Below are 23,870 nucleotides of genomic sequence, written 5' to 3'. Positions count from 1 at the left end.
TAGATATATATTACATAGAGAAGGGGGTTGGTGTATTCCATCCAGTGGGTGTCTGCAATGCCTAGATATATATTACATAGATAAGTCACGCGCGTCTCTTGCATGGTGCAAAATTTGTTTTGGGGTAAAATAAATAATTCGTAGTAATTTGCTAATGTACTTTCATGGAATCATCATAATACGCCAGCTTTCACGCGTTGGCATAGATGTGTGCATGTGCCCTATATAATCTATAATCTATACGATCGGAATTATTGATTTTTTATTGTTTATTCCATCAATGTTCTTCTATATCCAGTGGTGGAAAAAGTACTCAATTGTTTTACTTAAGTAAAAGTATCAATACTGCAATTTAGAACTACTCCTTTACAAGTAAAAGTACGGAATTGAAAATGTACTTGAGTAAAAGTGCAAAAGTATCGGCATCAAAATGTACTTAAAGTACTAAAAGTAAAAGTACTCATATTGCAGAATGTCCCACTTCACAAGTTCAAAATGTGTACAAAGTCTATTGAAAATAGCCGATCTACGCGACGCATTGTGAGCTTGTAGATCGGCTATTTTCAAATGGCCAAAATGTATTGGGTTGAAGTGGTTAATGTATGTTTTCTAATCAAAATTAAAATCGCCAAAGTAACTAAAGTAACTAAAGTTTTCAAATAATCGTAGTGGAGTAAAAGTACAAAATGTTGGCTCTGAGATGTAGTGGAGTAGAAGTAAAAGTACTGGAAATTGGAAATACTCAAGTAAAGCACAAATACCTCAAAATTGTACTTATAAGTACAGTACTTAAGTAAAAGTACTTAGTTACTTTCCACCACTGTATATATATCTATAGTGTGCCGTGTTGTCGTGGGCGGGGGGGAGCAACAGCGGTCAAGTCTGCAAGGTTTAGGAGGGGCCCCAATGTGGACGGGGCTGTGTCTTTGGGTTTAGGAGGGGCCCCAATGTGGACGGGGCTGTGTCTTTGGGTTTAGGAGGGGCCCCAATGTGGACGGGGCTGTGTCTTTGGGTTTAGGAGGGGCCCCAATGTGGACGGGGCTGTGTCTTTGGGTTTAGGAGGGGCCCCAATGTGGACGGGGCTGTGTCTTTGGGTTTAGGAGGGGCCCCAATGTGGACGGGGCTGTGTCTTTGGTAACAAGAAGACTCACACCGGTGCGTGCCCGTTTTTCCTCCCGGAATTTTCCCCAGTGAGGGGGATAACTTTGTAATATGCTATTGGCTGTTTGTATTCTTTTTGGAAAAATATAAAAAGATACTCCTGTGGAAAGGCTATAATTATATTACTTATATTGACCCTATAAACAATTTAGTATTATTTAGTATATGTAAGGTTTTGCCCCCTCAAATGGTACCTCGTCAGATAATCCCCACATAGGCCTATCCTACAACAACTTCTGTGAACAGACTTCACTGTAGTAGCTTTTCATAAATGATATTTATACTTAGGCTGTCTGCTATCATGAAAGTTTATAGTTAGAGAAATTCTAAATCCAGCCGTCTGCTGGCCAGCCTCTCCCACCCCCTCACTAGTGGGGATAATTCTGTGAGGGAAACAGAAACGGGGTGAGTCGTCTTGTATTCGGAGGGGGTGTGTGTCGGTGGGTGGCGCATACCAAAAAGCCCAAACACACATGCCTGCCCTGCAGCCTGCCCTGCATTCATACACTGTGGAGCTAGCAGCTATAGTTGTTGTACAAAAGCCTGGCTGGCTGTGGCTGGCTGGTGGACGGTGTTGGTGTTGTTGTTGTTGTTGTTGTTGGGGGGGGTAGAATAGAATAGATACGATCGGAATACTTGGACCGTTACATTCGCCCATCGATTCTTCGCCGAGCAAACCAGGTAAAGTTCATGAATGATGGAGATCTGCGGGGATGAATGAATGAATGAATGACCGACAGATCTGCCTTGAATGAATTCTCTCTCTAGGGGATATGGATCGCTTGGAAACTTTGGGGTGCTCATCATTGGACAGTTATTTTATCGTTTGTATTTTCTAAGACGAGTTGAATTGGAATGTTGTTTTTTTAACCCATTCTGGGCGGGGGGGGACCCCTTTTGGTGTTTTAAACATTGTTATAATTTAGCTATTGGAAAAATAGCAGACCTATGTATGTATTTTTTGAAAAATCGTGAAAATGGGTCATCTAAGTTGAGTGAATGTCGCAACAGCACACGCACATTTAGGGAGCCAATTGTTAATGTTTATCTTGTCTTGTTGTGTGAGTGCATGGTTCGCTGGCTGGCCGCTATTTACAGTACCAGCCAACTCATTCATTGCGCTTGTTTTGGGTCCTCGCCAATGCAGTGTCATGTGATTCAGTATATTATATTCAATATGCTGTACGTACTACTGTAACTGTACATGATTAGATTCAGAGATATCATGACATGGACAACAACATTTGCGTTGGGAATATGTACAAATGGCTAGGTAGTTACTGTATACATAGATATGCACTCCGAAGTGTTGCGACTATAATTTTACAATTTACAATTTAGGCATTTAGCAGACGCTCTTAATCCAGAGCGATTTACATTAAGCAAGAACAAAAAAGCATGGGAATACATCACATAAAAGCATTTATCATGAAACATGCGTAAGCTAAGAAAGTAACAGTGGAATATCTATATGATGAAACTATACATAGGCCGGCTATAAACTATATATATATCTATACTACTGTGCTATACAAATGTATACTATGGCGTGCTATGACTATATACAATGCAATTATAGTGCTGTCTACATAACATGCTATATCTGTATCAAATGCTAATCTAATCTAATCTAATTAAGTCTACAGAAATGCTATCTAAGGGGGTAGGGTAAGTGCTATGGGCCGTGATGGAGTCTGAAAAGGTGGGTTTTCAGACTATACGGCTGCAGGTCTAGTGCGTAGCTGGGTTTCTCAGTAGTGTATACGCACTATGCGCATTGTGTATTCAATCATTCTAGTCCAGGATGGATCATTAGTTTTTGTTATCGGTGTTGATCAGCAGATCTTTGTTGCATTTCAACAATCCAAAGGAACACGTGCCCATGTAACAGACCTTATGGTGGCAACTGGCAATATAGACATACACTGTATAGGCTATGTGTTCTTTCTTACTGGTGTAGGTTAGCCCTACAAGCAGAACCCAATGCTATAAGTTTCTGACATTTTTTAGACCCAGAGCATTGGGTCCTGCTCCACCTCCACCCTGCCACCGGGTACGCACACATATATAAACGTAAACAACTTCGGATAAGTCCTTCTGCGCTCTTTCAGGACTTTTTTTCGTGTGAGGGCTTCTGAATATGTGAAGTATAAGTACCCATACATGCCGCTGCGAATATCTCCTGTGGCACGGAAGCCGTTAAGTATTTTTAATCTTTGTTTGACCGATGGTCGGTGGTCACCTCGCCACCGGAGCGGTGGTCACCTCGCCACCGGAGCGGTGGTCACCTCACCACCGGAGCGGTGGTCACCTCACCACCGGAGCGGTGGTCACCTCACCACCGGAGCGGTGGTCACCTCACCACCGAAAAATCCAGACTATGAATATAGGCCTTAAATTGTTTCTTCTCAAGCAATAAGTCCTATACTAAGCTATTCTGCTATGTGTCCTATTTGCCCCACGCAGGCAGCACCTTTGCTCTGGTAACCCCCCCCCCCCCCCCCCACCCCCCCAGTTAAAAAGATGTCTCATCGGAACGGGCAGGAGGACCCGGAGCGCTACCTGTTCGTGGACCGGGCCGTGGTCTTCAACCCGGCCTCGCAGGCCGACTGGACCGCCAAGAAGCTGGTATGGATCCCGTCGGAGCGGCACGGCTTCGAGGCGGCCAGCATCCGGGAGGATCAGCAGCAGCGCGCCGGCGGCGCCGGCGAGGAGGTCTCGGTGGAGCTGGCGGAGAACGGCAAGAGGGCGGTGGTCAACAAGGACGACATCCAGAAGATGAACCCTCCCAAGTTCAGCAAGGTGGAGGACATGGCGGAGCTCACGTGCCTCAACGAGGCGTCCGTCCTCCACAACCTGAAGGACCGCTACTACTCCGGCCTCATCTACGTGAGTGTATTATACATGTCTGTCTGTCTGTGAGTGAGTGTGTCACGCTGTAACACCACCCGCCCGCCACCAGAGGGCGCAGCTGTATGCACACGCACATGCACACACACACACACACACACACACACACACACACACACACACACACACACACACACACACACACACACACACACACACACACACACACACACACACACACACACACACACACACACACACACACTCTCACACTGACACAGACACAGTAGAAAACTTTAAAAAAGGATCACACCCGTGTGAACTGAGTGGTGCAACTCCCCTCTCTCCCTGCCTCTCTCTCTCTCTCTGTCATTAGCAGGCAACAGTGCAACACTATCTCTCTCTCTCTCTCTCTGTTTCTGGCACAACAGCGCCACTTTTGCCCCTACTGGTACTCTAAACATGGTCGCATAGTCACATAGGTTAGGACGGACATTGCTGTTCCTTAATGGAGTGGTTGCACCACTCAAAAACTAAAAACAAATGAAAAAAGAAAACTTTAACAAAAAAGAGAACAAAAACAATAACTTGTTGTGTGTGTGTGTGTGTGTGTGTGTGTGTGTGTGTGTGTGTGTGTGTGTGTGCGTGTGCGTGTGCGTGTGCGTGTGCGTGCGTGCGTGCGCGTGTGCGTGCGTGCGTGCGTGCTTGTAGAAACTACTCTGAGCTCATCTACGTGAGTATAGTCTCAGTGATGTAAATAGGGTTTCAATGTAATGAGTCCCGGGATGCAGGGATGGTCTTTTAGAAATGAGTCCCAGGGAGTCCCAGGGAGTCCCACTTCAAAGACGTTAGGAGTCATATTTTGCCTTTTTTCTTTTTACAAATGGCTGCATTTAACTCCCATGTCATTGCATATGGTTATAATGTCGTTATATTCATGTAGAAAACAGAAGAAGAAATTATTATTATAACTAAAGCTAGCAAAAGATAAAGTGCCCATCGGCACAGGTCTCCACCAGGGCAGGTCAGGTTGTGGCCCCCTGGTGGCGCTATAACAGGACAGGTCTCCACCAGGGCAGGTCAGGTTGTGGCCTCCTGGTGGCGCTATAATAGGACAGGTCTCCACCAGGGCAGGTCAGGTTGTGGCCTCCTGGTGGCGCTATAACAGGACAGGTCTCCACCAGGGCAGGTCAGGTTGTGGCCTCCTGGTGGCGCTATAACAGGACAGGTCTCCACCAGGGCAGGTCAGGTTGTGGCCTCCTGATGACGCTATAATAGGACAGGTCTTCACCAGGGCAGGTCAGGTTGTGGCCTCCTGATGACGCTATAATAGGACAGGTCTTCACCAGGGTAGGTCAGGTTGTGGCCTCCTGGTGGCGCTATAATAGGACAGGTCTCCACCAGGGGCCAGGTCAGGTTGTGACCTCCTGGTGGCGCTATAATAGGACAGGTCTCCACCAGGGGCCAGGTCAGGTTGTGACCTCCTGGTGGCGCTATAATAGGACAGGTCTCCACCAGGGCAGGCCAGGTTGTGGCCTCCTGGTGGCGCTATAATAGGACAGGTCTCCACCAGGGCAGGTCAGGTTGTGGCCTCCTGATGACGCTATAATAGGACAGGTCTTCACCAGGGTAGGTCAGGTTGTGGCCTCCTGATGACGCTATAATAGGACAGGTCTTCACCAGGGTAGGTCAGGTTGTGGCCTCCTGGTGGCGCTATAATAGGACAGGCGCTATAATAGGCCAATGTGAAAAGGGTGCCATTTCTTCTTGCCTTGGATGGCAATTGGATGATTTGAGGCTTTTTGTTCAAAACGGGCCAATCCTGCAAATGTTGAAAGCCAATGTTAGCCAATTAGGATGGAAAATGATATATCGGACAGGTCTTGAACACATGACTATAGAGATAGTGTGTAAGTCAATCAGTGTAGAATCTGAGAAATCCAACAGACTCGTCTTGATCACATGACTACAGAGATCATGTGGACCGATTTGCGTGAGATTTGGATGAAATCTGTGCGACTAACATAAGCAATGTGTTTTACAGAAATCGGATTCATGGTGGCGCTATAACCGGTAGATGTGGAGGGATGCAGGGACAATGTTTTTCCATGGCCTCTATGGAGTGCACATACATAAGTTGTATACAGATCGATGCAGTTATAGCTAAAAACAGGAATTGGCCTGTTATAGCGCCACCGTGAGGCTGATTTGAGGGGGAAAATAGTGGCATGTTGTCCTCGGCCTAGTGGAAATGTGCGTGTATAATTTCACGGAAATTGCACACTGTGTTTGTGATTTGTGGCATTTTCGAAACGGACCAATCGTGTGAGCTTTGAAAGCCAATCTTAGCCAATCAGGATGGAAGATGAGAAATGGTGCCACTCCGTGTTGATCACATGACTATGGAGATGGTGTATACCTAATTGTGTGATGTATGGATAAAATGTGTACGAGTAATCTACAGAAATGTGTTTTGCCTAAATCGGCCTCGTGGTGGCGCTATAACAGGCCGTTGAGGAATATTTGGGGCAGAGGTTGGTCGTTGGCATCCAGGGAGTGTGTGTGCAAAGTTTGGCATGGATCGGGCCAACGGTGCCGGAGATTAGCTGATAACGGACGGAAGGACGGACGGACACACACACACACGGACACACGGACGGAGTGCAAAACAGACTCTCCCTCCATGCCTTCGGCCTGGTGGAGACAATAAAAAACACTACAGTGCATCCTGTGGATGCAGAGGTCGTTGTTTTACAGTGCATCCTGTGGATGCAGAGGTCGTTGTTTTACAGTGCATCCTGTGGATGCAGAGGTCGTTGTTTTACAGTGCATCCTGTGGATACAGAGGTCGTTGTTTTACAGTGCATCCTGTGGGTGCAGAGGTCGTTGTTTTACAGTGAATCCTGTGGATGCAGAGGTCGTTGTTTTACAGTGCATCCTGTGGATACAGAGGTCGTTGTTTTACAGTGCATCCTGTGGATACAGAGGTCGTTGTTTTACAGTGCATCCTGTGGATGCAGAGGTTGTTGTTTTACAGTGCATCCTGTGGATGCAGAGGTCGTTGTTTTACAGTGCATCCTGTGGATGCAGAGGTCGTTGTTTTACAGTGCATCCTGTGGATACAGAGGTCGTTGTTTTACAGTGCATCCTGTGGATGCAGAGGTCGTTGTTTTACCTCTGTCATGTAGTCTCTGCAGTCTGTTAGATTCGGATGTTGTTTGGTTGGCTCTCTGTTTTAATAAGGCAGTGGTTCCCCAAAAAATACATTTACACTAATTAGCCCCGTGGACACCCCCCATTTGAAAAGATACGCCAGGGACCCCCCCCCCCCAAGGACGCCCCGGTTTGACACGCATATTAGTCTACAGACCCCCCATTTAACCCATTCTGACCTGAGATCAGATTCATACGAGGTTTCCACTGGACACACACTGGTCTGATGAACCCATTCTGACCCGAGATCAGATTCTAAAAAATGTCAGTCGTTCTTCGATTTTTCAAAAATAGCAGACCTACAAGCTCATATCGCGCCACTCGGTGGCACGATATGAGCTTGTAGGTCTGCTATTTTTCAATAGCTAAAGCATAACATGATGCCGACACCAAAATGGGTGCCCGGTCAGAATGGCATTTATATATCTGGGACCCCCAATTTATATTGTAAAATCAATGTTCAAAATTGTTCCATTTGTACACTCTCAGAGTTACAAACTCTCAGAGTTACATAATGGTCCATTTGGTTCCAAACTATCATTTAGCTGGGGACCCCCGGAACTGCCTCAAGGACCCCTGGGGGTCCCCGGACCCCACTTTTAGAACCACTGCTATAAGGCAGGGGTTCTTAGCCCATGGGTCACTCAAATTATTAAAAAAATATATATTATAATTTTTTCTTTCGCAACTGAATGGCTGGAAAATGGAAATGAAGAGTTTACATAGTACATGCATAAACTGTCCTTATTGATTATATTTGGTTTCAGTATATATCTGGTTTCAGTATTAATTTATGATATATTTTCTCTATTATTAAGGTTAGTTTGTAATGGGGGTGGGGAGTGGGGAGTCACTAGTCTGATCCAGAAGAACACAGTTTGCCGGCCACTGCTACAGAGCTGACGATGAGGTCAGAATGGGTTAAGGCCCTGCTGGGCACATAACATGGCAGTTAAGTATTCTGGGGCCTGACTATGCAGAGCTCGACTATTAGTGAGCACCAGGACCTTGCCATTAGCAGGAAGCCGGTGCAAAGAGGCCAGGAACACCTTCTGCTGGGCCTGGTTAACAATCTGCAGGCAGCAGCATTTCCAATTAGTTAGAGGCGGTCCATCCATGGTTGTTTTACTGAGGCAGACGAACAGTGAATTGCAATAGTCCCATGAAGCGTGAGTTGACGAAGGAATGGATGATTAAGGAGGAAACATGTAAAGGTTACTGATTTGATGTGTGTCAACGGTGGTGCAGTTTGTTAGACATGCTAACAGTCCAACAGGAATTAGTTTGACAACACCGCGTCGCTCCCGACATGCACTGAAGTTGTTTGATATCCACGCCTTAAAGGCTGACATACACTCCTTTGCAGTGGTGGAAAGTAACTAAGTACTTTTACTTAAGTACTGTACTTAAGTACAATTTTGAGGTATTTGTGCTTTACTTGAGTATTTCCAATTTCCAGTAGTTTTACTTCTACTCCACTACATCTCGGAGCCAACATTTGTACTTTTACTCCACTACAATTATTTGAAAACTTTAGTTACTTTAGTTACTTTGGCGATTTTAATTTTGATTAGAAAACATACATTAACCACTTCAACCCAATACATTTTGGCCATTTGAAAATAGCCGATCTACAAGCTCACAATGCGTCAACGCGACGCATTGTGAGCTTGTAGATCGGCTATTTTCAATAGACTTTGTACACATTTTGAACTTGTGAAGTGGGACATTCTGCAATATGAGATATATGTGTGTGTGTGTGTGTGTGTGTGTGTGTGTGTGTGTGTGTGTGTGTGTGTGTGTGTGTGTGTGTGTGTGTGTGTGTGTGTGTGTGTGTGTGTGTGTGTGTGTGTGTGTGTGTGTGTCTGTGTGTCTGTGTGTCTGTGTGTCAACCTGAACATGTTTTGGACCCGAGCTGTGTTAGAGAGAGAGAGTGAAACACTTGGTCACCTTTTGTCTAAAATCCCAGGCAAAGCTATAGGTTTCGTTAACCTATTGTGGTATAATGGACATTCTGATCTGTGTTGTTTTTGGCAGCACATTTCTATTTTAGTTTTAGTCGTAGTCTCTTGAATAGTTTTCACTTAGTTTTAGTCACATTTTAGTCACCTGGAATGTCTTGGTCATTTACCAAGTGTAAAATCTGCTATTTTCAGCATGCAAACAAGTGTAAAATGACTTATACTGGATCTCTTGTCCACTATAGTCCCCTTCCTAGCATTTTAGCCTAGTTTTTATTTGTTGACGAAATTGTCAATATATTTAGTCTTAGTTTTAGTCATCGTTTTCATTTAGTTTTCCTCAGTGGAAAAAAGGTAGTCGACAAAAAAATGGTCTGAGTTTTAGATGAAATCAACACTGATTCTGATGCAGATTTTGACTGTGAGTTGTGGCTTGGGTTCATGGTCGACGCTTTTGCTGTTGTGATCTGCGTTATGATCAGGGGGGCAGTCAGACAGATATTTTGTGAAGCCACTAAGGAAATCGTAGTTCATATAATGGCCTGTTGTGGTGCTGTCATTGGACCCAGAAAAACCCATAGCCCCATAGAAGTCCATGTATTTGGGCCCAACTTCACCTAGACTGTATTACCTTAATAAACATGGTCATTAATACTTTCTGCTTCCAGTCACTAGTTTAAAGTCTCATTTCTAATGGTCCCATTTATTAAAAAAATTACCATAAAGTCGCGTATGTTCTGATGGGCGTGGCTACCGTTACAGTCTATGATCGGGATTCCCCACCCACTCGAGTCAAAATAAAAACCAACGGAGAAGAAGGGGGGGGAAGTCCCGCCTCGTTGTCTGGGCCAGCCAATGGGCCAGCTGGGCCAAAACGGATCTAGAAAGATGGCGACTTACAGTGCAGGAATAACAGGCTTCATTTTACGTCCATGTTAGACCCGGGGAACGCTTTGTCCATATTTTTTACAGTCTATGTGAATGAACGCTGAGTGACTCTGCAACACACTGAGTGAGTGACAGCTCAGCTCACTCACAGACATTCAACCTCCACTGGGTCCTCTCTCTTGCCCAGTGTTGTTTTTGGCAGCACAATTTTATTTTAGTTTTAGTCATAGTCTTTTGAATAGTTTCCATATAGTTTTAGTCACATTTTAGTCACCTGGAATGCCAGTGTTCGTCTAGCCTTTGTCGACTAAATGTCATGCGATTTTAGTCGACTAAATCTACAGTTGTTTTTTTTTGTCAACATTTTATTTTTATTTTGGCGGGACTTGATGCCGTCGTAACAACTGATCTACAAGTTCACAACGCGTCGCAGCACGGCGCGTTGTGAACTTGTAGATTGGCTATTTTCAGCATGCCACCAAGTGTAAAATGACTTATACTGGATGTCTTGTCCACTGTAGTCCCTTCCTAACATTTTAGTCTAGTTTTTATTCGTTATATAATAAACAGTATTTAGTCTCAGTTTTAGTCATCATGGCTTAGTTTTCATTTAGTTCCCATTTAGTTTTCGTCAGTGGAAAAAAGGTACAGTAGTCGACTAAACATTTTTCGTCTCAGTTTTAGTCGACAAAATCAACACTGCTCACTTGCCCATGCAGTGCCTCATGGCGTCCGTCCCTCTCACCTCAGCCTCATATGGCGTCCTTCCCAGTGGTGGAAAGTAACTAAGTATTTTTACTTAAGTACTGTACTTAAGTACAATTTTGAGGTGTTTGTGCTTTACTTGAGCATTTCCAATTTCCAGTACTTTTACTTCTACTCCACTACATCTCAGAGCCAGCATTTGTACTTTTACTCCACTACAATTATTTGAAAACTTTAGTTACTTTAGTTACTTTGGCGATTTTAATTTTGATTAGAAAACATTGCGACGCATTGTGAGCTTGTAGATCGGCTATTTTCAATAGACTTTGTACACATTTTGAACTTGTGAAGTGGGACATTCTGCAATATGAGTACTTTTACTTTTAGTAGGCTACTTTAAGTACATTTTGATGCCGATACTTTTGCACTTTTACTCAAGTACATTTTCAATTCCGTACTTTTACTTGTAAAGGAGTAGTTCTAAATTGCAGTATTGGTACTTTTACTTAAGTAAAACAATTGAGTACTTTTTCCACCACTGTATTTGACTACAGGATGGGGCTCCTTAGCTTCGCCCTACTTGTGATGTTGACCCATTTAGAGACATGCATTCCACGAATAGCATGTGGGTCGGTTATTACCACCTGAGAGACTGTGCTGCAGCCAGGGGGACGCTGGCAGAATTGTGTCACTTTTGATTTATCTTCCATATAAAGACAAAGACGATGATCAGCGGCGGTGGCTCAGGGGTAGAGTGCCTGGATGGTAACCGTAAGGTTGCCAGTTTGAACCCGGGCTCCCCCAGAGTTACTGTCGAAGTGTCCTTGAGCAAGACACTGAACCCCTAATTGCTCCCGATGTGCTAGTTGGTGCCTTGCATGGTTTCCGCTGCCATCGGTGTATGAATGGGTGAATGTAATGCACAATCTCTGTAAAGCTCCTTGGATAAAGGCGCTATATAAATGCACCATTTACCATTTATTTACCATGGAAGATATTGGCTGTAAAGATGCATCCTTTCTTGGCCCAGGTCATTTCAGTCAAACTATAAGCAGTGTTGTTTTTGACAGCAATTTTAGATTTTAGTTTAAGTCATAGTCTTTTGAATAGTTTTTCCTTTAGTTTTAGTCACATTTTAGTCACCAGGACCGTCCTAGTGTTAGTCTAGTTTATAGTCGACTAAATATCATAAGATTTTAGTCGACTAAATCTATGGCTGAGTTAGTTGACTAAAATGTATTTTTGCGGGCGTTGATGCTGTCGTAAATGACTACACATAGCAGATCTATAGCAGATAGCAGATAGCAGATCTACAAGCTCACAACGCGTCGCAGTGCGACGCGTTGTGAGCTTGTAGATCTGCTATTTCCAGCATGCTACCAAGTGTAAAATGACTTATACTGGATCTCTTGTCCACTAGTCCCCTTCCTTAACATAGTCTAGTTTTTATTTGTTGACTAAATTGTCAAACACTGAGTCAAAGGGAGTCTATAACAGCAAATTGAACATTTTGAGAAACAATTTAGGGTTAGGAGAAAAAGGCTTAATTTCCATCTTTAGCACCATGGATGTTAAAAAGGCTTAATTTCCATCTTTAGCATCATGGATGTTGGCCTCAAAGTTTCTCATTTTCCACTCTCATATTGTGGTGTCATGTTATGGGTTTTTTTCCTGGATGCTTCAACATTGGATTTGAAGCTCTCTCTCTCTCTCTCTCTCTCTCTCTCTCTCTCTCTCTCTCTCTCTCTCTCTCTCTCTCTCTCTCTCTCTCTCTATCTCTCTCTCTCTGTCTCTCTGTCTCTCTGTCTCTCTGTCTCTGTCTCTGTCTCTCTCTCTCTCTCTCTCTCTCTCTCTCTCTCTCTCTCTCTCTCTCTCTCTCTCTCTCTCTCTCTTCTGGACAGAGAAAGTGAAAACATGTGTCCGTGGTGCTCTGCCAGCACCAGAGGAAGAAATCCACTATCATTCACATTTTTCACACTCGCCTACATGGATCCGACCAGTTCAGCTTCTTAGCCAGGGGGGCAGTCAGACAGATATTTAACCAGGGGGGCAGTCAGACAGATATTTAACCAGGGGGGCAGTCAGACAGATATTTAACCAGGGGGGCAGTCAGACAGATATTTAACCAGGGGGGCATTCAGACAGATATTTAACCAGGGGGGCAGTCAGACAGATATTTAACCAGGGGGGCAGTCAGACAGATATTTAACCAGGGGGGCAGTCAGACAGATATTTAACCAGGGGGGCAGTCAGACAGATATTTAACCAGGGGGGCAGTCAGACAGATATTTTGTGAAGCCTGAAACTCCTGAAAGTTCATATAATGGCCTGTTGTGGCGCTATCATTGGACCCAGAAAAACCCATAGCCCCATAGAAGTCCATGTATTTGGGCCCAACTTCACCTAGACTGTATTACCTTAATAAACATGGTCATGAATACTTTCTGCTTCCAGTCACTAGTTTAAAGTCATAATATTCTTTTTGGAAAATTATGGTCCCACTTATAATTTTTTTTACCATAAAGTCGCGTATGTTCTGAGGGGCGTGGCTACCGTTACAGTCTATGATCGGGATTCCCCACCCACTCGAGTCAAAATAAAAACCAACGGAGAAGAAGGGGGGGAAGTCCCGCCTCGTTGTCTGGGCAGCCAATGGCCAGCTGGGCCCAAACGGAGCCAGCCAATGGCCAGCTGGGCCCAAACGGATCTAGAAAGATGGCGACTTACAGTGCAGGAATAACAGGCTTCATTTTACGTCCATGTTAGACCCGGGGAACGCTTTGTCCATATTTTTTACAGTCTATGCTCTTAGCCCATCCAAGCCAGGTCATTCATCATCAGTGTGAGAGCCTCGGATCTCTCAAGGAATTGATCCCGTGTAGCTGGACCTGACTGACGCGCCATTCTAATGCCGTGCTGTTTATTCCTGTGTGTCGGCCCCAATAACGTCACACAGGCAGCTCTTCATGCTTTTAACGTATTTATTTCACCATGCCAAGAGTTGTGTACAGCATCAGATCTGCGTGATATTAGAAATAAACCATAATTAGATAGACTAGTCCTTACCCATTGTGAGATATTTGCCCCCCCCCCCCCCTTGTGGTCGTGAAGGGTACTGCGCCCGGGTGCGTTTGTAATTGACTAATGAATTAATTAATAATCATTAATGTGTCAAATGGAAAAAAAGGGCTTTGTTACGCCCTCCATATGCATATGGTCAATGCCTGTGTGAAAAGTGGGAGTGATTGGTGCAGGCAGTAAGGAGTTACGGCACTGTTTCTGACAGACAGACAGACACTCAGACATTCGGTTAATTATAGTATGATTACAGACACTGGATACTTCAGACAAACATTTCGCTCCACACCATTTTGAATTGTTGACGTACCTGCGGTCAAAGCCGTTTGCCCTTCCGGGTCAATCCTTCCCTTACCATGCACGTGAACGTGACGCTTATGTAACAACAGCGCCACCCCAAGGTTACATAAATGTGTTTGACATTTGTGGTAATTTGGCCCTTAATTACAATCAGTGTTGTTTTTGGCAGGAAAGTTTGATTTTTGCTTTTTAGTCACATTTTTGTTACCCTGAATGTTTTAGTGATAGTCTATAGTTTCACTCGACTAAATATCATAATATTTTAGTCGACTAAAATGCATTTTGGCTGGCCTTGATGCTTTTTTAAGTGGTGCAACCACTCCTACATCCAACAATGTCCGTGTACCTACAGTAGGTAGGTATGTATAAGTGAGCACGAGTATGTTACATATTTATACCAGTAGGGGGCACCAGAGATACAGAGAGTGTACCTGTGTGTGTGTGTGTGTGTGTGTGTGTGTGTGTGTGTGTGTGTACCTGTATGTATGTATAAGTGAGCACGAGTATGTTACATATTTATACCAGTAGGGGGCACCAGAGTACAGAGAAGAAATTGGAACGATACCAGAGAAGAAATTGGAACGATACAAATTGGAATGATACAGAGAACCAATGGAGTTGCACCACTCGGTTCACACTGGTGTGATTTTTACACTATTTTCAGCATGCAACCAATTGTAAAATGACTTTTCGAAGGTTTTTTCGAAGGTGTTTGGGCTTTCTCCTTCATGGAGGATGCAGGCAGGGGGCGCTATAACCCATACTGCTCCCGAGGGAGTGACTTGATGTATCGACACTGTTCCTGGGCTGTGTGTGCTCCAGTTCCTGTCGATTTGATCCAATGAAAGCCAATGAAACTGGTCAGATGACCAATGATATCCAATGAAATCAACAGGAACTGGAGCACACACACAGCCCAGGAACAGTGTCGATAGTATACTCATCCTCACTGTGGCCACTGACTGCACTAATTATTATTTTGATAACCTTGATTTATTCAGGGATTCTTGGCTGACCAAGCATGCTCTTTCTCTGCACAATCTGACCAAGCATGCTCTTTCTCAGCACAATCTGACCAAGCATGCTCTTTCTCAGCACAATCTGACCAAGCATGCTCTTTCTCAGCACAATCTGACCAAGCATGCTCTTTCTCAGCACAATCTGACCAAGCATGCTCTTTCTCAGCACAATCTGACCAAGCATGCTCTTTCTCAGCACAATCTGACCAAGCATGCTCTTTCTCAGCACAATCTGACCAAGCATGCTCTTTCTCAGCACAATCTGACCAAGCATGCTCTTTCTCAGCACAATCTGACCAAGCATGCTCTTTCTCAGCACAATCTGACCAAGCATGCTCTTTCTCAGCACAATCTGACCAAGCATGCTCTTTCTCAGCACAATCTGACCAAGCATGCTCTTTCTCAGCACAATCTGACCAAGCATGCTCTTTCTCAGCACAATCTGACCAAGCATGCTCTTTCTCAGCACAATCTACTGAAACCTTTTCATGTCATGGACCCAACACATTAATAATATAGTATCTGTGACGTGTTGTAATAATAATAATAATAATAATAATAAACTGCTTCAGTTATTACTGCTTCACAGGGCAGGACACAAAAATTAAATACAATAAAACACAAGTAGTTAAAATGATAGAACAATGGCAGAGAACAAAATTGAATATAAGAACATAAAATAAATAAAAACAAATAAAAACACCACATGCAGCAAATCAGTCAGGGCAGGGTAGGAACGTGCATAGTAAAACTCAACTAAAAGCAAGAGTGAAGAGGTGAGTCTTGAGTTGAGATTTAAAAATGTCTACAGAGGGTGCGTGTCTGAGCTCGTATGGAAGTTTATTCCAGGCTGTTGGGCCGTAGAAGCAAAAAGCTGCCTCACCATATTCTTTTGTGCACATTCTTTTAGGCACTTCAAGTAGGCCAGCATTGTAGACGCTTATAGTTCCTGCTAAATCAAATTACACTGTTTATAGCCGGGTTAAAGGTGTGTCATTGGCCACGCAGAAAGAAGCACCTGCTGCTGGAGAAATTTAATTAAAGTGATTATATTTACAACTTTGAATATAGGGCATGATATGAAGTTACCAATGTATTAGTTTGTTTGTCACTATGTACATTTGTGTGTCCTTTGCAGTTACCCGTTCTAAGTATAGCAGCAGTGTTAATACAGTGCCCAGGGAGTGGATAGGGGTTAATTAATGCATATATAAATGGATTCACCAAGATTCCTTGCTGCGTTTCGACTGGGGGTGCATAACATACGTTTGTTAGCCCATTCTGAACGCACCCATTTTGGTGTCAGCATCATGTTATGCTTTAGCTATTCAAAAATAGCAGATCTACAAGCTCGTATCGCGCCACCGAGTGGCGCGATACGAGCTTGTAGGTCTGCTATTTTTGAAAAATCGAAGAGCGACTGACATTTCTAGAATCTGATCTCAGGTCAGAATGGGTTCATCAGACCAGTGTGTGTCCAGTGGAAACCTCGTATGAATCTGATCTCAGGTCAGAATGGGTTAATCATACTAACTTAGTTCCACAACAGCGTTGCTCCCGACATGCGCAGCCGGTTACAAGTAGGCCTACAACTAACCCACGTGCTGTGGGTTAAAACTAACCCGTGGCTCCCGGCATGAGCGGCAGGTTACAACTAACCCGTGGCAGGTTAAAACTAACCCCGTGGCTCCAGAACATAGTGTGGCAGGTTACAACGTGTAACCTCCCGACATGTGCGGCAGGTTACAACTAACCCGTGGCAGGTTACAACTAACCCGTGGCAGGTTACAACTAACCCGTGGCAGGTTAAAAACTAACCCCGTGGCTCCAGAACATAGTGTGTCAGGTTACAACGTGTAACCTCCCGACATGCGCGGCAGGTTACAACTAACCCGTGGCAGGTTACAACTAACCCGTGGCAGGTTAAAACTAACCCCGTGGCTCCAGAACATAGTGTGGCAGGTTACAACGTGTAACCTGCCACGCGGCAGGTTAAAACTAACCTGTGGCTCCCGGTGAGGTGAGGTTTTGGGGTAGGGTGTCTGTAGGACTGTTAGGACTGTTAGTCAGACCAAACACATGTACCCTTTGGATTGCATCTCCCCATTCACTTGTAATCAAGAAGCTACAGACTTACATAATACATTTTATTACATAATATCTTTCAACATAACCTCTGATATTTATACATTGAATAATAAGAGGGTCTGCTTCTATTAGTTATTTATTGTCTTTGCCAGGCCCGAGGGCGACTATGTTTTCGCCCCTGTCCGTCCGTCCGTCCGTCCGTCTGTCTGTGTGTGTGTGCGACACTGTGCGTCCGTCCGTCCGTCTTTCTGTCTGTGCGACACTGTGCGTCCGTCTTTCTGTCTGTCTGTGAACAAATAATCTCCGGCACCGTTGGAATAAACAGCACCAAACTGTGCCCTCCCTGGAGGCCAGAGCAGAACCACTGGCCCAATGGTTTCACATCGGCTGTCAGTGGCGTGCACAGATAGACACTAGGGGGTGCTAGAGCACCCCCTGCCCTTTTGGCAATATTGCTCTTAAAAAAGAAAAGAAAAAACGTTTTTTTTCTTTCTTAATTTGTAGTGGACCATGCAGTGACATTGATCAAATCTTGATAAAAAAACGCTTCTACTATATTATTTAGGCCCCCACAATCTAAAGCTATGTTTCTATGTCAGTGGTTCTTCGATTAAAGAAAAATAGCAGACCTACAAGAGTGGCGCGCTACGAGCTTGTAGATCTGCTATTTTTCAATAGCTATAAAGCACCAAAATGGGTTCCCGCCCCAAAATGCGCTGCACAAGGTGCCCTTTTTTTTCACTTGAGCACCTGCCCCTCTAAATGTCTGTGCACGCCACTGCACACACACACACACACACACACACACACACACACACACACACACACACACACACACACACACACACACACACACACACACACACACACACACACACACACACACACACACACACACACACACACACACACATTATCTCTATAGTCCAGTGATCAAGACGGATCTGTCCGTTTACCTTCCAATGTGACGAGGAGGGGCCTGATTTGGACAAATGGTAGGCTAAATATCTGCCTGTTTACAAATCATATATTCTGCAATTTCCATACCCAATGAAAAAGGAGGCCAAATACAATCACCTCCTCTTCATCACAAAGGCATGTGGTCGTATAGTGAATCCATTTATTCTATATTAAAGGGATAGTTCAGATTTTTTTAACTTAAGTTGTATGAAATACTTGCCATTAATATAGTGGTTGCAACTGTATTCATTGATTGCCATTGCATGTGTATTGTTGACCTATTTCTAATAATACTAGTGCAACTTTCGTTCTTTTTTTACCCCTCTATCACACAGAACCATGTTTTTTGTGTCCATATCACTACGCCCAAAAAATAGTTCCATGTGACGGAGGGGTCAAAGTTGAACGAAAGTTGCGCTAATTTTCTAGAAATATGCCAACAATACAAATGACGTTAGTTTTGTGGATTAATTTACTTTTACTGCGTGGCCCCAGTGCCCCCCCCCCCCCCCCACAAAATGACCAGAACTACTTAATATTCACTAAAACCAGAGCAGAACTCCCACCACGGGACTCGGGCAATCAATGAATACAGTTGCAACCACTATATTAATGGAAAGTATTTCATACAACTTAAGTTAAAAAAAATCTGAACTATCCCTTTAATGGTAACTTGATGTCAAACGGTCAAACCCTATATAAAATGTGCGAGAATATTGCTCAATGGCACGTCGATAGTTAAGGCAGTGAGGGTTGGGAGTTTTTTAACCTATGTGTGACTTTCCAGTCACAAGTCTGCTACTCTAACCTTTAGTCACACAATTAAATGGTACCCCCGGACTCACTCAAAAATCTCTTATTTGATGTGAAGTGTAAATTCAAGGTTTACAAATTTCAACAAACATTTAAGCCGATCTGTGTGCAGCCTCTGTCTGTGTGCAGCCTCTGTCTGTGGCTCCTTGCCCATCTGACCGCTCCGTCTATGTGAAGTCGAGTCAGCCAGTGTCTCATAGCGTTGTACCAACTCATTCATCGTGGCAGCTTGCTGTTATATCTCTTGGCGCGAGGGAGTCACCGCCAGATATAACTGCAGTGCTACAAGCTACCGTAGGCTGCACTATCCCATTTACACCTGACACGAGATTCTACAAAATGTCTTCTATAAATCCTGACAGTTTTCTGAAAATCCTATGTTTCTATGTCCAGTTGGTGCTCAACCTTTTCCATGCCAAGGACCCCCAGAATTATCTGCATTTGGCCTGCCGACCCCCATCCTAAAATATGTAGTTACAGGGACCCCCACCCCAGAAGCAAAGATTTGAGTCGAAAACGTTTGCTCTGAAAGAAAATATATTCAAAGATTCGCCCCTACTTTTTCACGATTTCTCAAAAAATAGCAGACCTATACAAGCTTGTTAACGCGGAACTCGGTGCCGCTCTATATACGAGCTTGTATAGATCTGCTATTTTTCCATAGCTAAAGTATAAAATAAATGCTTAGAAAACACCAAAAAGGGGTCCCGCACGAAATGGGCTATGCTAGCAGAGCCATACAGGCAGGCCTTTGTATCGTTAAGATAAGCCTCAGCTGTCAGAAAGCCTCAGCATTCTTGTATGGCAGAGAAAAAAAACGTCTGTCCGTCTGCCTTCCTCTCACCGCCCATCGCTGCTGCTGCTGTGTGTGTGTGTGTGTGTGTGTGTGTGTGTGTGTGTGTGTGTGTGTGTGTGTGTGTGTGTGTGTGTGTGTGTGTGTGTGTGTGTGTGTGTGTGTGTGTGTGTGTGTGTGTGTGTGTGTGTGTGTGTGTGTGCCCTGTTATTTTCCTACAGTCCTTCTCCCTTTCTTCCACATGTCTTCTTCTGGGAATGTGTACCTTCTACCTTCGCCGATAGGTTGTCGTTGTCGTTGTTGTTGTTGTTGTTGCGAGTATTGAATATTTAACCCATTCTGACCTGAGATCAGATTCATACGAGGTTTCCACTGGACACACACTGGTCTGATTAAATATAATCAAATAGCAGATAATGTACAGCATGCAATCCAAGGTCAAACTATAATCTCACATTTTGTGTTGTCTTGAGCAGAGTTGCTGCATACAGTCAGCCTGTTTGGAGAGTTGGTTAAACCGTTACCATAAAACTATTATAAAGATGAGGTTTATTTTCCCGTCAAATAGACATTCTTTTCATCATTTCGTCCTTCGGCAGCGGACTGACCGACCTCATGCTTCCTTCTATGCATGAGGAGTCCAAGCTTCTTCTTGTCACCTGACAGGGTGGGAGGAGTTTACCCGGCCGGACGTAGCGCGTCGGTGGAATCTCACAGTAGTCCTTTCTGCTCACATTGCCTTGTTGCCATGGTTTTCATCATTATTCTGTTTGCTTTGACAGTGAGCGTGGGTTTGGCAAACAGAGATATGCATTGCACCCTGCACTCTCCTGGAACCTGTTGAGTATAGATTACTGCAATGTGCCCTGGCCTGCAGTTAACCCATTCTGACCTGAGATCAGATTCATACGAGGTTTCCACTGGACACACATTGGTCTGAGGGGTTTTTAATTTAACCCATTTAGACCTGTGGACAGATTCTACAAAAGTCTTCTAAATCATGAGCTTTCTGAAAAACCTCAAAAGCTGTTCATGTCAAGGACCCCAAAAACAATATGTTAATTGGCCGCCGACGCCCGTCTGAAAATATTACGTTGTTCCAGGGACACCCCCCCCCCCCAGAAGCTAAGATTTGAGTTAAAAAGTGTTTGTTCTGAAATAATATATTCAAAGATTAAAAAAAATAAATAGCAGATCTATAAGCTCTATCTATGAGCTTGTAGATCTGCTATTGTTTCAATAGCTTAAGTATTACCATCATGTTATTGAAGGTCCATAAGAGAACGGGAACAGTTTTGTGCCACCATGTTTATGAACGTATATACAACTCCCTTTGCACCTCCCCCCCCTCCCCTTTAGGCTTAGCATAATACGAAATTCTACAAGCTTAAAAGTTATAATTTGATTGATTGATTGATTGATTGAAGTATTCAGTGGCGTGCACAGATAGAGACTTTCTTTTGCACAGTGTACACTGTACAGTATATGTGGACCATGGTGACATGGATCAATTATTGATGAAAAAGCTTCTAATATATTATTTAGACCCCATAATCCATAAATCTCACACTATCAAGGCAACCGGCCGGTTCCATGCACGCGCTGCACACGGTGCCCTTTTTTTTCTCCACTTGAGCAACCTGCCCCTCTATAAACGTCTGTGCACGCCACTGGAAGTATTTATTAAAGCTATATTCAGTGATTTCACTCAAAAAAACGTAGGTTTCGTTTTTGCCTTGGTTCCCAGCCTTTCGCCCAATCAGGATAGAGAGTCAAAAACGAAACCTAAGGTTTTTTGACCCCCAGGGGACAGGGATGAACTCCTTATATGGTCAGCACACTCTATAGTAGAGAGGATTATCACAACAAAACAAAAAAATAAGTGATATTTGAATTAAGTGAAATCACTGAATATACCTTTAACAGTTTGCATAAGTACAGTATACATTTCAAGCACAATTAACTCAATACAAACACTATGTCAACTGTGCAGTGGACGACCCAACAAAGCATTGCACTTGTTTACGAGAGTGTTCAATTCATCAAAAACATTTAGAGACGTATATACAAATATACACTTCTTGTACACATTGTGAGCTTGTAGATCTGGTATAGTTTTGCTAAATCGTCGTCATAGAATCCGGTGGCGAATGCGGGTGACGCCGTCCGGGCGCCAACCAAAAACCGCGACCGTGGACAGCGGAGCGCCCCTTTCATTGATTAAAGAGGGAACATTCCCCTGCGTTGGCGCGGACGGACGCTGTAGCCCCGATGGCTGCAGTGAGGGAGCTTCGGGCCGTAACACAAGCCCTGCTTCTGCCCCAACTGTGGTGTCGTTCCCTCCCACTGCACACACGCACACACACGCACACACACACGCACACACACACACACACACACACACACACACACACACACACACAGTCACAGAGTCACACACACCGACTGAATGATCAGGGATGGCAGATGGGCTCGGCTGTTGTGTCTGCCTGTTTGCCTGTGCGTTACTCAGCTGTTATACAGAGGCCATGGCATCCCCTCGCCTGGATCTGGTTTCACATGCAGTGGAAAAATATCCCCTTCTTCTGTCCCTCCTCCTCCTCCTCCTTCTTCTTCTGCATGCAGAGGCACAGCGGTTTGGCTCAGCCCCGGCCTGTTGAGTATATCGGCCTATATATACGCTCCACCAGAGCCTGGCAACAAGTGTCAGCTATACAGTACAATGCTGCCTGGTTATAGGCTGAATTATTGCAGTGTACGGTGGGGAAATATCTTCTTTTAGAACTTTTAGAATGACCATGCACACTTATTAAACCCATTTAGGCCTGACGTAAAATAAAAAAAAATCCTGACAGTTTTCTGAAATCTATTCTATATCAGTGGGTCTGGAGAGGGCAGTTGTTTTACAGACGGGTAAAAGGGGCAGGGGGCCCCTTTGATGTCTATGTGTGACGGGCACCCTATCTGCATTCATATAGCAGCTCCAGCTCCTAGCTACAGATAAGAGCTCATCCATTTTTCATTCACACCAAAATGGAGAGTGCGGTTAGAGTTACAGTAGTCTCTCTCCCTCTCTCTCTCTCTCTCTCTCTCTCTCTGTCTCTCTCTCTCTCTCTCTCTCTCTCTCTCCTCCAAATAGTCCCCCCACCTTTCACGACGACACCAGGCCCCAGGAAATAATTCCCAATGCATTTTTCCCATAGACATTTCAAAACGTTTTTTATTTAAAGACCTTTTAACTCATTCTGACCTGAGATCAGATTCATACGAGGTTTCCGCTGGACACACACTGGTCTGATTAACCCATTCTGACCTGAGATCAGATTCATACGAGGTTTCCGCTGGACACACACTGGTCTGATTTTAAGGAACCCTCACCCGGGTGGGGGACAGCGTCGGTACCGAGTCCGACCGAGTCAGTCTAACGCGGGGCTAGCGTGGGGGGGTACCCCCACCTAGTCTTAAGCGAAGCCAGACGAAGCCAACTCTAGTCGTGACAAAATCATGACAATAAACAGAATATTTTGGACCAAACTAATAATTACAAAGAAGAAAAACAAGAAAAAAAAACCCGTCCGTTTTCTTCTTCTTTCTAATTATTTGTTCGGCCCGAAATTTCTTTTTTTGTTGGTCATGATTTGTCACAACTCGAGTTGGCTTTGTACGACGCTTAAAAAGGTCTTTAAATGAATACTTTTTTGAAATGTCTATGAGGAAAAAATGAACGGCGAATCATTTCCTGGGCCCTGGTAAGGGGGGGCGGGACTGCGACGCTCTATAGCAGGCAGCACAGGGTCTTTGTCAGAGGGGACGCTCTATAGCAGGCAGCACAGGGTCTCTGTCAGAGGGGACGCTCTATAGCAGGCAGCACAGGGTCTTTGTCAGAGGAGACGCTCTATAGCAGGCAGCACAGGGTCTTTGTCAGAGGAGACGCTCTATAGCAGGCAGCACAGGGTCTCTGTCAGAGGAGACGCTCTATAGCAGGCAGCACAGGGTCTTTGTCAGAGGGGACGCTCTATAGCAGGCAGCACAGGGTCTTTG

General features: G+C 44.3%; 1 protein-coding gene across 1 annotated transcript in view; it reads left to right on the top strand.

The window, feature by feature from the left end:
• Positions 1-3,684: 3,684 nt before the first annotated feature.
• LOC310868629 (myosin-10-like) overlaps positions 3,685-23,870 on the top strand; it is a gene marked incomplete at its 5' end in the record, with an annotated part of 206,772 nt that continues 186,586 nt past the window's right edge. The window contains one exon of the mRNA XM_083779087.1: positions 3,685-4,050. Within this exon, the coding sequence (XP_083635213.1) occupies positions 3,685-4,050 (366 nt within the window). The remainder of the gene's footprint in view (positions 4,051-23,870) is intronic.

Source organism: Protomyctophum parallelum (assembly GCF_964188405.1).
Source record: "Protomyctophum parallelum genome assembly, chromosome: 13".
Taxonomy (NCBI): Eukaryota; Metazoa; Chordata; class Actinopteri; order Myctophiformes; family Myctophidae; genus Protomyctophum; species Protomyctophum parallelum.
Note: the sequence above shows the minus strand (reverse complement) of the source record. Positions and strands in the feature narration are given on the sequence as shown.